We start from the raw sequence: 11,548 nt of genomic DNA, 5'->3' as shown, positions 1-11,548 counted from the left end.
GAAACGCCGTTTACCTTCCCGCTGGAGCGGTACCTACATTTATCTACTTGCACTTTGACGTGCTTTCGAACTGCTAGGTTGGCATTAGGTCACCACAATAGTGAAACCATAGATACCACTATCCTGCACACTACACAACTGTTATTGGAAGAATGCATAGGCTATTCTACTGATTTTCTTTATTTTTCCTTTTGCTGCATGTGTGTGAAAGTTGGGGTTGTTCAGCCCATCCTCACCAGTTACATAACAGTAGATCTACTTTTCCAAATAAGCTGGGTATACTAACAACTAAGTACTTTTTAGGATTGCAGCCCAATATCCTATGCATGTGTATGTGGAAGCAGCACTGAATTCAATAAGGCTTACTCCCAGGCAAGTGCTTCTGATGTTGCATCTTAAAGGCACAGGCAACTATAAGTTAGGGATCTGGAACTGATTTTCTTTCTTTCTTTTACACTTTTATATACCTTATGGTAAATTGTGGGTAAGAAATCTAAATCAATAAAATAAAACATATGACGCATCAAAGGCCCCCATCCCTGTTGTAAGTAAAGCATGGAAACCTGTCAGCAGCAGAGGACCTTCTTGATGAAGAAGCAATAGGCAAGCCAGGTGAAAAAGAGGAAAAATTAAGGGAAGGGGCTGTAGCTCAAAGTGGTAGCCCATCTGTTTTGCTTGCACAACTTCTGGGGCATCTCCAGGAGAGCCCCACCTGAAAGGAAATTCCAACATGTTTGCCTTTCTGGATGACAACCTACGCCTGTTGGAATCATCTCTCCTCTCAACTTCTTAACGGTTTCGAGGATCAGTGGCAGCAGGTGCCCCTCAAGACTGGTAGGGTGCAGGTTGACCTGGAAGCAACTCTGCAAGAGCAACACCGAGAAGGAAGAGATGGCAGGCAGTGCCATCCCATGGACTGGTTGCAAGCAGGAAGGCAGGCGCTTCGGTTGGTGGGGCAGTGCCCTCTTAGCCTCTGCTGAGGGACCCTGTCCCCTTGGGCACCTGTCCCCCAAATCTTTCCCGGCTCATTTATTCAGCTGCTTCTCGCATTTGCAGCATTTATGCTCAGGGTGGCCTTGACTGTTCTTCTTCCTCCCCTTCTCCTTTAATCCTCCCGACCACCCCCGAGGTCTCTAAGTCTCCAGCCGCAAGCGATTTTACCCCCGACCCCTGACCTCCCTCCACCCTTCCCGCTAGAGCCGCGCTTGGTAGTTTTGCAGCGCTTGCTCCGCCCCTTGAAGCAGAGAGGCCGCCCCCGGCCGGCGCCATCTTAAAAGCCCTGGCGCGCAGGCGCGTCGCCGCTGGGTGTCACTTCCCTCGCCCCGCCTCGCGCGCCCTTCGCCGGAGCTTCAGAGGGTGGCCGCGCGGCGTTCGTCCGGGGCTGCAGTCATGGGGCTCGGGTCGAATTCTTCCGTGCGGGGTAAGAGCGTGCAAGGTCGCCGGATTGCAGCGGCGCCCTTGCAAGGGGCGGCTTATGTGGGGTTTCTCCGTGGTTCCCGAGCAATGCTTTCCTCCCTTTGACCCGCGTTGCCAACCGAGAGAGAGACCTGTTACCTTCGCGCGAGGCCCTGTGTGCCATGCAAGTTCTCTTTCCCCCTAACGACAGGCATCTTCACGAAAGAGAGAAAAGGCTCCGGGAATGCGGCGCCTGCAACGAGGCGGGCGGGGCATAGTCTTTTTTTAATAAAGTGGCCCCAGCCTGACTGTAATAGGGGCGAGCAGTTTTGCACCTGCGACCTCTGCTGCTCCCTGGGCATTTTTTTTGCAGTGACCTTCAGCAATTCTTTCCCCTCCAGGGCTCCGGTCGCCGCTGTGGAGCGTTGCGCTGCGCAGCAAGAGCAGCAGCGATGCCCCGAGGCTTCTTCAGCCTTCCCTCCTTGACTCATCTTAGCGGGCGTTGGCTAACCGCTCGCCTTTCTCCCCGCACCTGTTTGCTCCGCGGGAGCCCTCGGGCGCCGCGCACTTCCGACAGTCGGGCTTCCCTGCCTGACCTCTGCCTCTCCCGCTCGCTTCTGCGCCGAGAACAAAGGAACTCGTGACTGCGCTGCAAATGCCAAGCGTGTCGGCTGCTGGGATTGTTGTCTCGGGTCTTTAAGCTGAGGCACCGCGTTCCTAGCCGCAATTTGGCTCTTTTGGGAAGGGGGCGTGGTGAAGCTTGGCCTCTTAACTGTTCGTGGTGGACGCCCTTGAAGCTCTTCCGCGGAAACCAGCGCCTTTAACTAATACCTTTGGGGATTAGTGGGGTAGTTTAGTGCTCCTGCTGGGGAAATGTAACTAGGTGTGGGTTAGAGAAAGGTTGCATTCAGGCTCCTGCTCCTAAGGGGAGAGGCTTCAGGGCTTCGTTTGCCTAAAAGTCGCACTTTGATTTGAGGGCCGGCTTTTTGGTCAATAGTGAGCAGAGGGCACTTGGCACATAATCAGAGACTGGCTGGGATTCTCCCCTGTTTTTACTTGTAAGATTTAGCAAACCAACATCAACTAAGGGTTGAATTAGCAAGGATTGCTAATTCATATTTTGGAGAACTATTGCCCAGCTTTGAAAAGAAAAGATTCTAAAGCAGGCTTCCTCAAACTCGGCCCTCCAGATGTTTTTGGCCATGATCCCTAGCTAGCAGGACCAGTGGTCAGGGATGATGGGAACTGTAGTCTCAAAACATATGGAGGGCCGAGTTTGAGGAAGCCTGTTCTAAAGGGACCAAACTGTTATTTGATCCTGTATAAGTAACAATCTTTCAAGTTCCAGGATCTGTAGAGCAAAACTGTCATCTTGTGATGAAAAACAGGATAAAGCAGTCAGGTGCTGTACAACAACACTAAATAAAACACTATTGCTGTAAGAGCTGTTTTCATTATTTGTGTTATTCCCTACTCCATGTCAAGTCTCTCAATTTCAGGCCTTCTCTAAGGACACCTGATGCTCACCCACAGTTGTAATTTTTTGTAAGTGTCTCTGTCCAGCATTTTAGGCAGGTGCTTGTAGGGATCCTGACATCACATATGTTATATAGCTCATTCCTTTTGTATATGATATTCTGTACATTCACCATAGTTCCTCATCACCCATTTTCCTTGCACCCTACAGTGCTCTTGGTGGCAGCACTCCATCCTCCATTTATATTAGTTAAGTTAAATAGTTGGAATCAGAATACTCTTGCCATATTTATCATGGTCTGCGTGATCTGTTCCCTACTATGGTTTATATGTGCCTATGGCACAGGTGTAGCCTTGCAGGTATGTAGTTAGACCCCGCTAACTTTCAACAAGTGCAGGGCATCTGAAAGTTGCAAGCTTCTATCTGTGATGTGTTGGTCCATGCTTTCCTGTGTTCTGTCTGACATGAGCTGGTTGGATTTCATGAGTGTGTAGTTATATACTGTAGAGCTTTTGTTGTTTTGGCATGTGTGGGTATGGAGTTTGTGAGCTGTTTGCCTTACTGAACTTGGAAATAAAACTCGGCACCAAGGACTTTCCCCTATATACAAAAAGATTCAGCAGCAGCTGTGTTGCTCCACTACAGTTGGTTAAATTGAGAGTATAGTGTAACAGTTTTATGAGGCTTGCTAGATATTGACGGTAAGAACTTTACAGTTTCACAGAACTCTAGGCAGGCAGAGATAAAGAAGAGGGAGTAAATAAAATACTTTTGATGCAGATGGAGTTTCTGCCATGCCCTCCAATATGTTGCAGTTTCCAAGATGGTTGTCCATGAAGCCTTTTGCAGAGCTTAGTCTTATTCTCTGTTCAGCATAAAATATCTCTGGTTGTGTGATACGATTTTTCCAGACAATTTTTATGGGAAAAATTCTTCTGTAAATTAGGGTAATTTGCAAATGAGAAGATCTTCCATTTGCTTTAGTAATTTTTTTGATGTCCCAGATCTAAAGAATAACCTAATTCAACATGCTTATTTTACTTTAGTAGACAAAGCTAAAAACTCTGAAACTTCCAAGTTTGGCTAATGGCATCCATACTTTATTACTAATGAGCTTCTGGAATGGAACATTTTCTGCAGAAAAATAACTGGATGTTCTCAAAACATTTTGGTTCTAACTGTAATCAGTCTTCCTAAAACACTGCCTTCATACTGCGATCACACATTGTAAACACAACTTTCTACCATGTCTTCGCTAACAACTTTATCTCTTCCCACCTCTCTTCATTTAATACTGAGCTTGAGAAGAATTCTGTGATTCTGCAAAAGCAGCCCACTGCTGTTTTTTGTTCTTAAGCTGGTCCTGATAAGTGTTATGGACTTGCATATAGGTGATAGGGACAAGTTGGTGGAGCTCAAGCTTCTTACCCTCTGGAATATTTTTTGGTCTGCCTGGAAGCCCTGCTGAAGCTTCTGGGGTAAATAGTTTGGTTGCGTTGACTGCCACCCTTGCTTTAGTGCAGGGGTGGAGAACTTTCAGCTGGCAGGCCTGATTAGGCCTACTAGGCATCCTCATTTGGCCTATGAGACCGTTTTGGCCAAGCTGCAGTAACTGAAAGTGTGTTTATTTGCACTGCTGATCAGCACTCTGAAAGGAACTTCTGAAGATCCAATAATTGGCTGATTGTCAGAAGCCCCTTTCAAAGCCCTGCACAAAATAGTATTTCAAGAAAGGGTTCTGAAGACCACCTAGGAGCAAAAAAGGCCAGTGGACCTCATTGTGACATCAGCTAATTGACAGATGGGAGAGATAACAATCTGGCCTGCTCGGCTAAAAGATGTTCCTACTCCTAATTTAGTGGAACTCCTGAATCAACGTAATGCCTTCTGTTGAAATAACGTGTGGACAAGGTATAAAGTATTATTGCACAAGATTGCATCTTCGGGGTTGCTAATCCAAACACATAAATCCCAATGCGGTCAGTGGGACTTTTAGAATTTTTAATTGGGAAATATTTGCTTGTTTGCAAAGTTACCATATTTTTCGCCCTATAGGACGCACTTCCCCCCTCCAAAAATGAAGGGGAAATGTGTGTGCGTCCTATGGGGCGAATGCAGGCTTTCGCTGAAGCCTGGAGAGCGAGAGGGGTCGATGCGCACCGACCCCTCTCGCTCTCCAGGCTTCAGGAAGCTATCCGCAAGCCTTGGGAGCCCACGGGAGTTCTCACCGGGTTCCCCCGGCTTGTGCAGAGCTGCCTCTTATCTCAAAGCCCCGGCGCGCTGAGCAGTCGCGCCGGGGCTTCGGGTAGCTCTGCGCAAGCCGCAGAAGGGCTTGCAGAGAGCAGCCTGTTCTGGGGGCTGGGGTCGGGGGAAGCTCCAGCCTCGCGCCTTGGGGGGGAAATAATTTTTTTCCCTTTATTTCCCCCCCCAAAAACTAGGTGCGCCTTATGGGCTGGTGCGCCCTATGGGGCGAAAAATACAGTAATCACCTCTGGTTAGCCTGGAAGCTAGTAACATGTATTGTGTCAATGACTGTGATTGATGAATAGGTTGACTTCTCTGTCCTCAACAGAGTACTAGATTAATAATAAATAAATGTACTAGTGACCTTATTTTTACCTGCCAGATAATATTGGAATTCCTTCTCTTCCTATGAGAACCCTTTCCAGGTTATCTCTTGTCTCAATATGTACACTGTAGTTCTATGTAACTCTTTAGATCTAACTTACTTGTTTCTCATTTTGGCATTCCTTAAAGTCATGTGTTAGCTACATTTTTGACCTTTTGAAAATAGTACTTGGAAATGGTTGTGCCCTAAGTTGCATAGGGAGGGGGAAGAAGTATTGAGGGTTAATCATTTCCTTGAGAAGGGAAACACGATTTCTAGTATTCCAAAGTTTATTTACCCCTTCTACTGGGTCTACACAAAAGAAATGAAGTGGTTCCTTTCCATGAGTGTCAGAACAAAAACTAAAACTACAATCGTATATTTGAACTTGATCAAACTCACGACTTGGTATAGAATAGCATTTTAGGGGTTGAATCCAACTAGGTTATACTTGGAGCTAGACCCGCTGAATGGGCCCATGTTAATTATGTCCATTAATTTCAATGTCTGTATTCAGAATAGGTCTAACATTAGATGTAACCCTAAGGCGCTAATCCTGTGCACACTTTGGAAGCAAAATCTTTCTGTGTTTAGTGAGTAGACATGCATGGGAAAGAGTGCTTTCAGTTTATATTCTGGCAGTTTAGGAACACAGATTAAGCCCTACTAAATGCTATGAAGTGTGTATGAGGAGAAAATGAAAATTCTGTCAGACTGTAACTTCTCAGCACCAGTTCACACAAAAGGCCTTAGTGAGTGCTCTTTAACAATTTCTCCATATTTCTGTTTCAGTTGAATGGATTGCAGCCGTTACGTTTGCTGCTGGAGCGGCAGCCGTTGGATATCTTGCTTACAAAAAATTTATCAGCAAGGACAGATGCTGTAATGGGATGGTAAATCTCCATATCCAGAAAGATAACCCAAAGGTAGTTCATGCATTTGATATGGAAGATTTGGGGGAGAAAGCTGTGTACTGCCGGTGTTGGAGGTCTAAGAAGGTAAGAGAAGAAAATGACAAATATCTTGTAACTTTTAAATTACAAATTAGTTGAACCCTCCACAGCCAAAGTACTTACCATATTTTTTGCTCTATAAGAGGCACTTTTCCCTTCCCAAAAAGTAAGGGGAAATATGTGTGCGTCTTATGGAGCGAATGCAGGCGGGAAGCTCTGCTCAGTGTTCCCTTTAAAGAGCCGCGTGGAGCGTGTGTTGAGGCTCTTCGGGGGTTTTCCACGAGGAGAGAGAAGGGCTGCCCATCTCCCTCCTCAGGGAAAAGCCCCCAAGCAGGGCACACTCCACACGCTCTTTAAAGGGAGCATGGTTCTTGGGGAAGCCTCCTGGGCAGGGGGATGAAGGCTACCCCTGCCCGGAAGAGGCTGCGCGCGGCTATCCCATAAGCCAGGACAGCAAGTGGGATCGCTGTGCAATGATCCCGCTTGCTGTCCTGGCTTCTGGGATTCAGAATATTTTTTCCCTTGTTTTCCTCTTCCAAAAACTAGGTGTGTCTTATGGTCTGGTGCATCTTATAGAGCGAAAAATACGGTACTTTTAGTTCATCACAAAGAATCAGAAGGAATAACTGAACATCCAATAATCGGCTATTTCTAGAATCAAAGCAATTTTCCATATGAGGAAGGTTTCCTTCTGAGAGCATGTAACATAAGAGTAAACGCCACTGAATATTAATGTTTAAGCATTCATATTTTAAAAGACAATTGAGAGGGGTAGGTTTTAGTGGGAAAAGAAATACTGCAACAGGAGAATAGGTTGTTCAATATTAGAAGCAAAAAAGGAATTATTATAGTGTAAATTGTAACAGTGGTTGTATAATAAAGCAGAAATGTTGATCAAATATGTTGAAATACTTTGATCCTGTCCTTGTTTTCAAGGCCAAATGTTGATACTAGTCCTCAGACAAATGTATTTTATTTATAATGGCAGGAATTGAAAATTGCAGTTTTTTGACGGGCCTGTGAATGCAAGTATTTTTGCAAGCCAGGCAGAATGACCCTGCTCTCCTGCCCCCCAACCCCAATGTGCTGTTTCTGGGATTCTCCTGACTCTCCAGAATAGATTTTGGAGGAGGAGAGGAGAGTGTAGAAGCCCCATTGCTGGCTTCTGCTAGTGCAGTGGGTTAGTTGAATCTAGGTCTAGGTTTAGTACGGACAAGCCTTCTGTCATATCAGCACAGGAACTGTGATACCTTCTGATGGCCTACTAAATTACTAGATGATAGCATAGCCAAATTTCTTCAGCATTGGCTGTAGACAGCCTTTAACTCTCGACCATGGTTTGTATTAATCATGGTTTGCTTAGCCAACCATGTGTTGGTTTCACAGTTAAGAAAATACACTGTGACTTGGTTCTCCAAAGTGCAACTTGTTTTCCACCTGTGCTGATCTTGTGGCCCTGTTGTTTGGCAGGTACCTGGGAAGGAATAGTCAAACAAACCATGGTTAAGCAAGGCCATTGGGTTGAGAAATAATGCCAACCATAGTCTTCAAAAACAGTGATTCATAAGCCAACTACAAACCATAGCATTACATCCTGAGTTTCTTGCCAGAAAATAAATTATGGCTATCCACTGGGCTGCATTCAGATTTTCAAGTCAACAACACTTAGGCTAAACAAACCATGACTTGGTATAAATCAGGCCACTCTTAGGTTTCCTTGTTGTTTGTGAATTGCTATTTGCTATATATAAAAAAGTAATCTGAAGGCATTTTTTCCTCCCTAGTTTCCATTATGCGATGGGTCTCATACAAACCATAATGATGAAACGGGAGACAATGTGGGACCTCTGATCATCAAGAGAAAAGATGCATAAATGAGGAATGATCTGGACACCGCACAAACAACCGTATTGCAGTGTTTTCTGCTCACTTGTAATTGGTGTAAAAATGAGGTCTTAAGTCATTTCACTGAAGATTTTTAGATGTGTGGTATACAGTATGCTGCAACTGATGTAATTCATGGTGTTTGCCTTGCTTAAACACTACAATGTATGTTAGGAATGAATACTTGTGACCTTGCTTTTGTTTTGTCTTGTAAAATGTACATTCTCATTAAGTGTATTAAAAAAAGACCTTTAGAATGTACTCGGAACTATGTATGGGACGATAATACATTAAATTATTTTCAAATAAGCTGTTGTAAGCTGTCTTTATTGTTCACACCCACAAGCAGTGTAACAATGAAATGACTCATTTTAGTTGTTATTTTTTAACCAAGTGGCATATTTCTTCACCTACTTCAAACATGGTGCTCTAGGAATAGGGCTTCAAAATGTAATGAAAGCATTAAAAAAAAGACTGAATTTATTTTAAGGAAGCATTTTTGACCTACTAATATTTGGTATAATTACTTATGAATGCTTTTGCGTAAGACATAAATAATATGAGAGCATTTCCCCCCATGCAAAATTATGTCAGCTTAAAGCATAATCCTATACATGTCTACTCAGAAATTCATTGATTAATTGCATCTTATTTCCCAATGGGTGGGTATAACATTGGATCCATAATGCAGAGTAATCCTACAGTGGTAGTGGTGGGAAATTGCATGGCAGAAGAACTACCATTTCAAAGCCCTTCTGCTTGCTTTTACAGCAGAAGGTGAAGGAGGTGCTTTTCCTGTGCCCCCCAGGTGGTTGTTTTCCAACAGGAAGGGAAATTACACTGGCTCCAGGGCTGGCATAGATTTTGCCCCCTTTCAGGGGTGCGTTGGGGAAACGAAGTGGCTTTTCATTCTGCCCCTGGCACACTTATTTTTGGCCTCTTTGCCAACAACAGGTATTTCCTCTGCCACACTGCAGAAGCCTCCACTTAGGGAGCATATAACGCCAATCCTGGCCCGACTGCACTGGCTGCCAATTTCTGGGCCCAATTCAAAATGCTGGTTTTGACCTATAAAGCCTTAAATGGCCCAGGAACGCAATACCCCAAGAACCGCCTCTCCCGATATGAACTGACCCCACAATCATCATCTGAGACCCTTCTTCATGTGTCACCTACATAAGATGTCTGGAGGGTGGCATCAAGAGAATGGGTTTTATCTGTAGTGGCTCCACACTTGTGGAATGCTCTCCCCAGGGAGGCTAATGTGGCATTTTCATTATATATGAAAAACATACCTCTTCACCCAGGTCTTTGGCTAATTAAACAATCTATGGCTTTTGAAATCTGTGTGGCAGGGGAATTGTTTTTGGTTGTTGCTATGGTATGCATTTTTGTGTTTTTATATTGCAAACCGCCCTGTGATCCTCTGATAAAGGGCAATATAGAAATTTCATAGAAATGAATAAACTGATAACTGTACCCCTAGGCAGAGGTCAATTAAATGTACTACACAAGAATGACGATGATGTACTGCTGTATTACAAAAAGCAGGTTGAGTAAAACAAGGTCGCTTGCAGGATTTTTACATTTAAGTCTAGAAAAGTTGCAGACCGTTCCAGGCATGAGAATTCTATTTGCACAAGGTGGCATTATTTGGTATGCAGTTTTTAAAGTTATCCGTTCTGCAGTGAGAAGGTGGCTAGCCAGCCTAATGGGAAACACCCACTGCCCATTTACCTAACAGTTGTTCTAGGGCTCCAACCAGATTCCTTGGACTCTGAACTATTGCTCTCAGTCCTACCTGTGACTGTTAGGTTTCAACAGCAAGAAAGCTTCACTCCCAACATACAGCAGACCATTAACAAAAAGTATTCTGTTTAGTAAAAAAAATTTTTTTCCTGGAACTGAGCTCTTGTTTTGCCCTGACTCTAACCCTTTATTTAGTTGTGGGCCCCTCTATGCTCTGGAGGAAATAGTAAAGGCATATATATATATATATTTGGAGTGCATAAGAGGAAGGCATTAAACACTGAGAACTCTGAGTACCACAGATAGTGTGCGTCAGTATGAGACTGCTGGGTCTACAGCACAATTTGTTCACTGCTATTGGGCAGATATTACATGTAGCCTTTTCTTGCCAGTGTGTGACTCCTTTAACAACCTTGAGTTAAATTTATGAAGCTGAATAATTAAATCACTTCTAGTACTGCAAACCTTGTGAATAAATGGCTGCAGGCAGTCATTACTATTTGGCAGCAGCCAGGGTTTCAGCATTGTAGCAACTTATGTTTGTGATAGTCCTTGTTGTCTGTTAGTAACACTGCAGCTTCTACTGTATTTTAGATATTTTACATGCAGAAGCATTTGTCTCCTGTCTTTTTGTTATGTGGCATCCTGGGGCGCTTACAGAAAATTTAAAAAGATACTGAAACTGTTATTATACAAATGCAATCAAATAAAAAAGTTGAGAGAGACTCAAGAAAAGAGCAAAAAGAAAAAAATTGGTTTACCTAACAGAACAATTGCCTAAACAAGGCTTGGGGCACAATTCTAAGTCTAGATCTGCCAGGTTGAGTGGAGTTAGGATCCAGCTGATCAGCTTAACTCCCTTAACCTGGCTCAGCCAGACATAGGCTAGCATATCTCCTCCATGCTGGCTCAGCAGAGCCTATTGGATCTTAAGACCATGTAAACTCTGAAAAAGGGGTGTGGTGGGGGCAGGACAGAAGGGAGTGAAACCTAGGCTGAATCCTAATCACATGCATGTTGGTTATGTGACCTAGGAACCTGGAGTAAATTAAGGCAACGAAAAGAGTGGTGTAACTCAATTTAAAGGCTTGTTTTCCCTCTTCCAGGTTAGGGCAGTTCAGCCTGGTCCTCAATGGCATTTGGATCCGGTGTACGTTTGCTGACTTAGTTTATGTTGGTTCAATTTATACCTGCTTCTTGTGTTTTAAGATTGCTCTCGGTGGTGAAAAGATGGTAAGGTGGAGTCCAGGCAGGGAGTTCCACAGCTTGGGTGCTGTTAAAGGGAAGGGCAGTATTCCTGTCAAATACACCTCCTTGATAGGACAGGTTCTTTATGTATTTTGGTCCCAAGCCATTTATGGTTTTAAACATAATATGTAGCATGTTGACTTATGCAAATAAACTAATCGGTAGTCATTGCAACTGGAGCAACAAAGTTATTGACATTAACCCTATAAAGATCCTGCTGGGCCAAGCCTCTCA

General features: G+C 44.1%; 1 protein-coding gene across 1 annotated transcript; it reads left to right on the top strand.

Moving 5' to 3' along the window:
• The first annotated feature begins 1,271 nt into the window (after positions 1-1,271).
• Positions 1,272-8,626, top strand: CISD1 (CDGSH iron sulfur domain 1). The gene is made up of 3 exons (XM_081913063.1): positions 1,272-1,420; positions 6,273-6,478; positions 8,218-8,626. The coding sequence occupies exons 1-3, from the start codon at positions 1,390-1,392 to the stop codon at positions 8,305-8,307; spliced, it is 327 nt and encodes a 108-aa protein (XP_081769189.1). The 5' UTR covers positions 1,272-1,389; the 3' UTR covers positions 8,308-8,626.
• Positions 8,627-11,548: the final 2,922 nt, after the last annotated feature.

Source organism: Podarcis melisellensis (genome assembly GCF_964234715.1).
Source record: "Podarcis melisellensis genome assembly, chromosome: 5".
Lineage (NCBI taxonomy): Eukaryota > Metazoa > Chordata > Lepidosauria > Squamata > Lacertidae > Podarcis > Podarcis melisellensis.
Note: the sequence above shows the minus strand (reverse complement) of the source record. Positions and strands in the feature narration are given on the sequence as shown.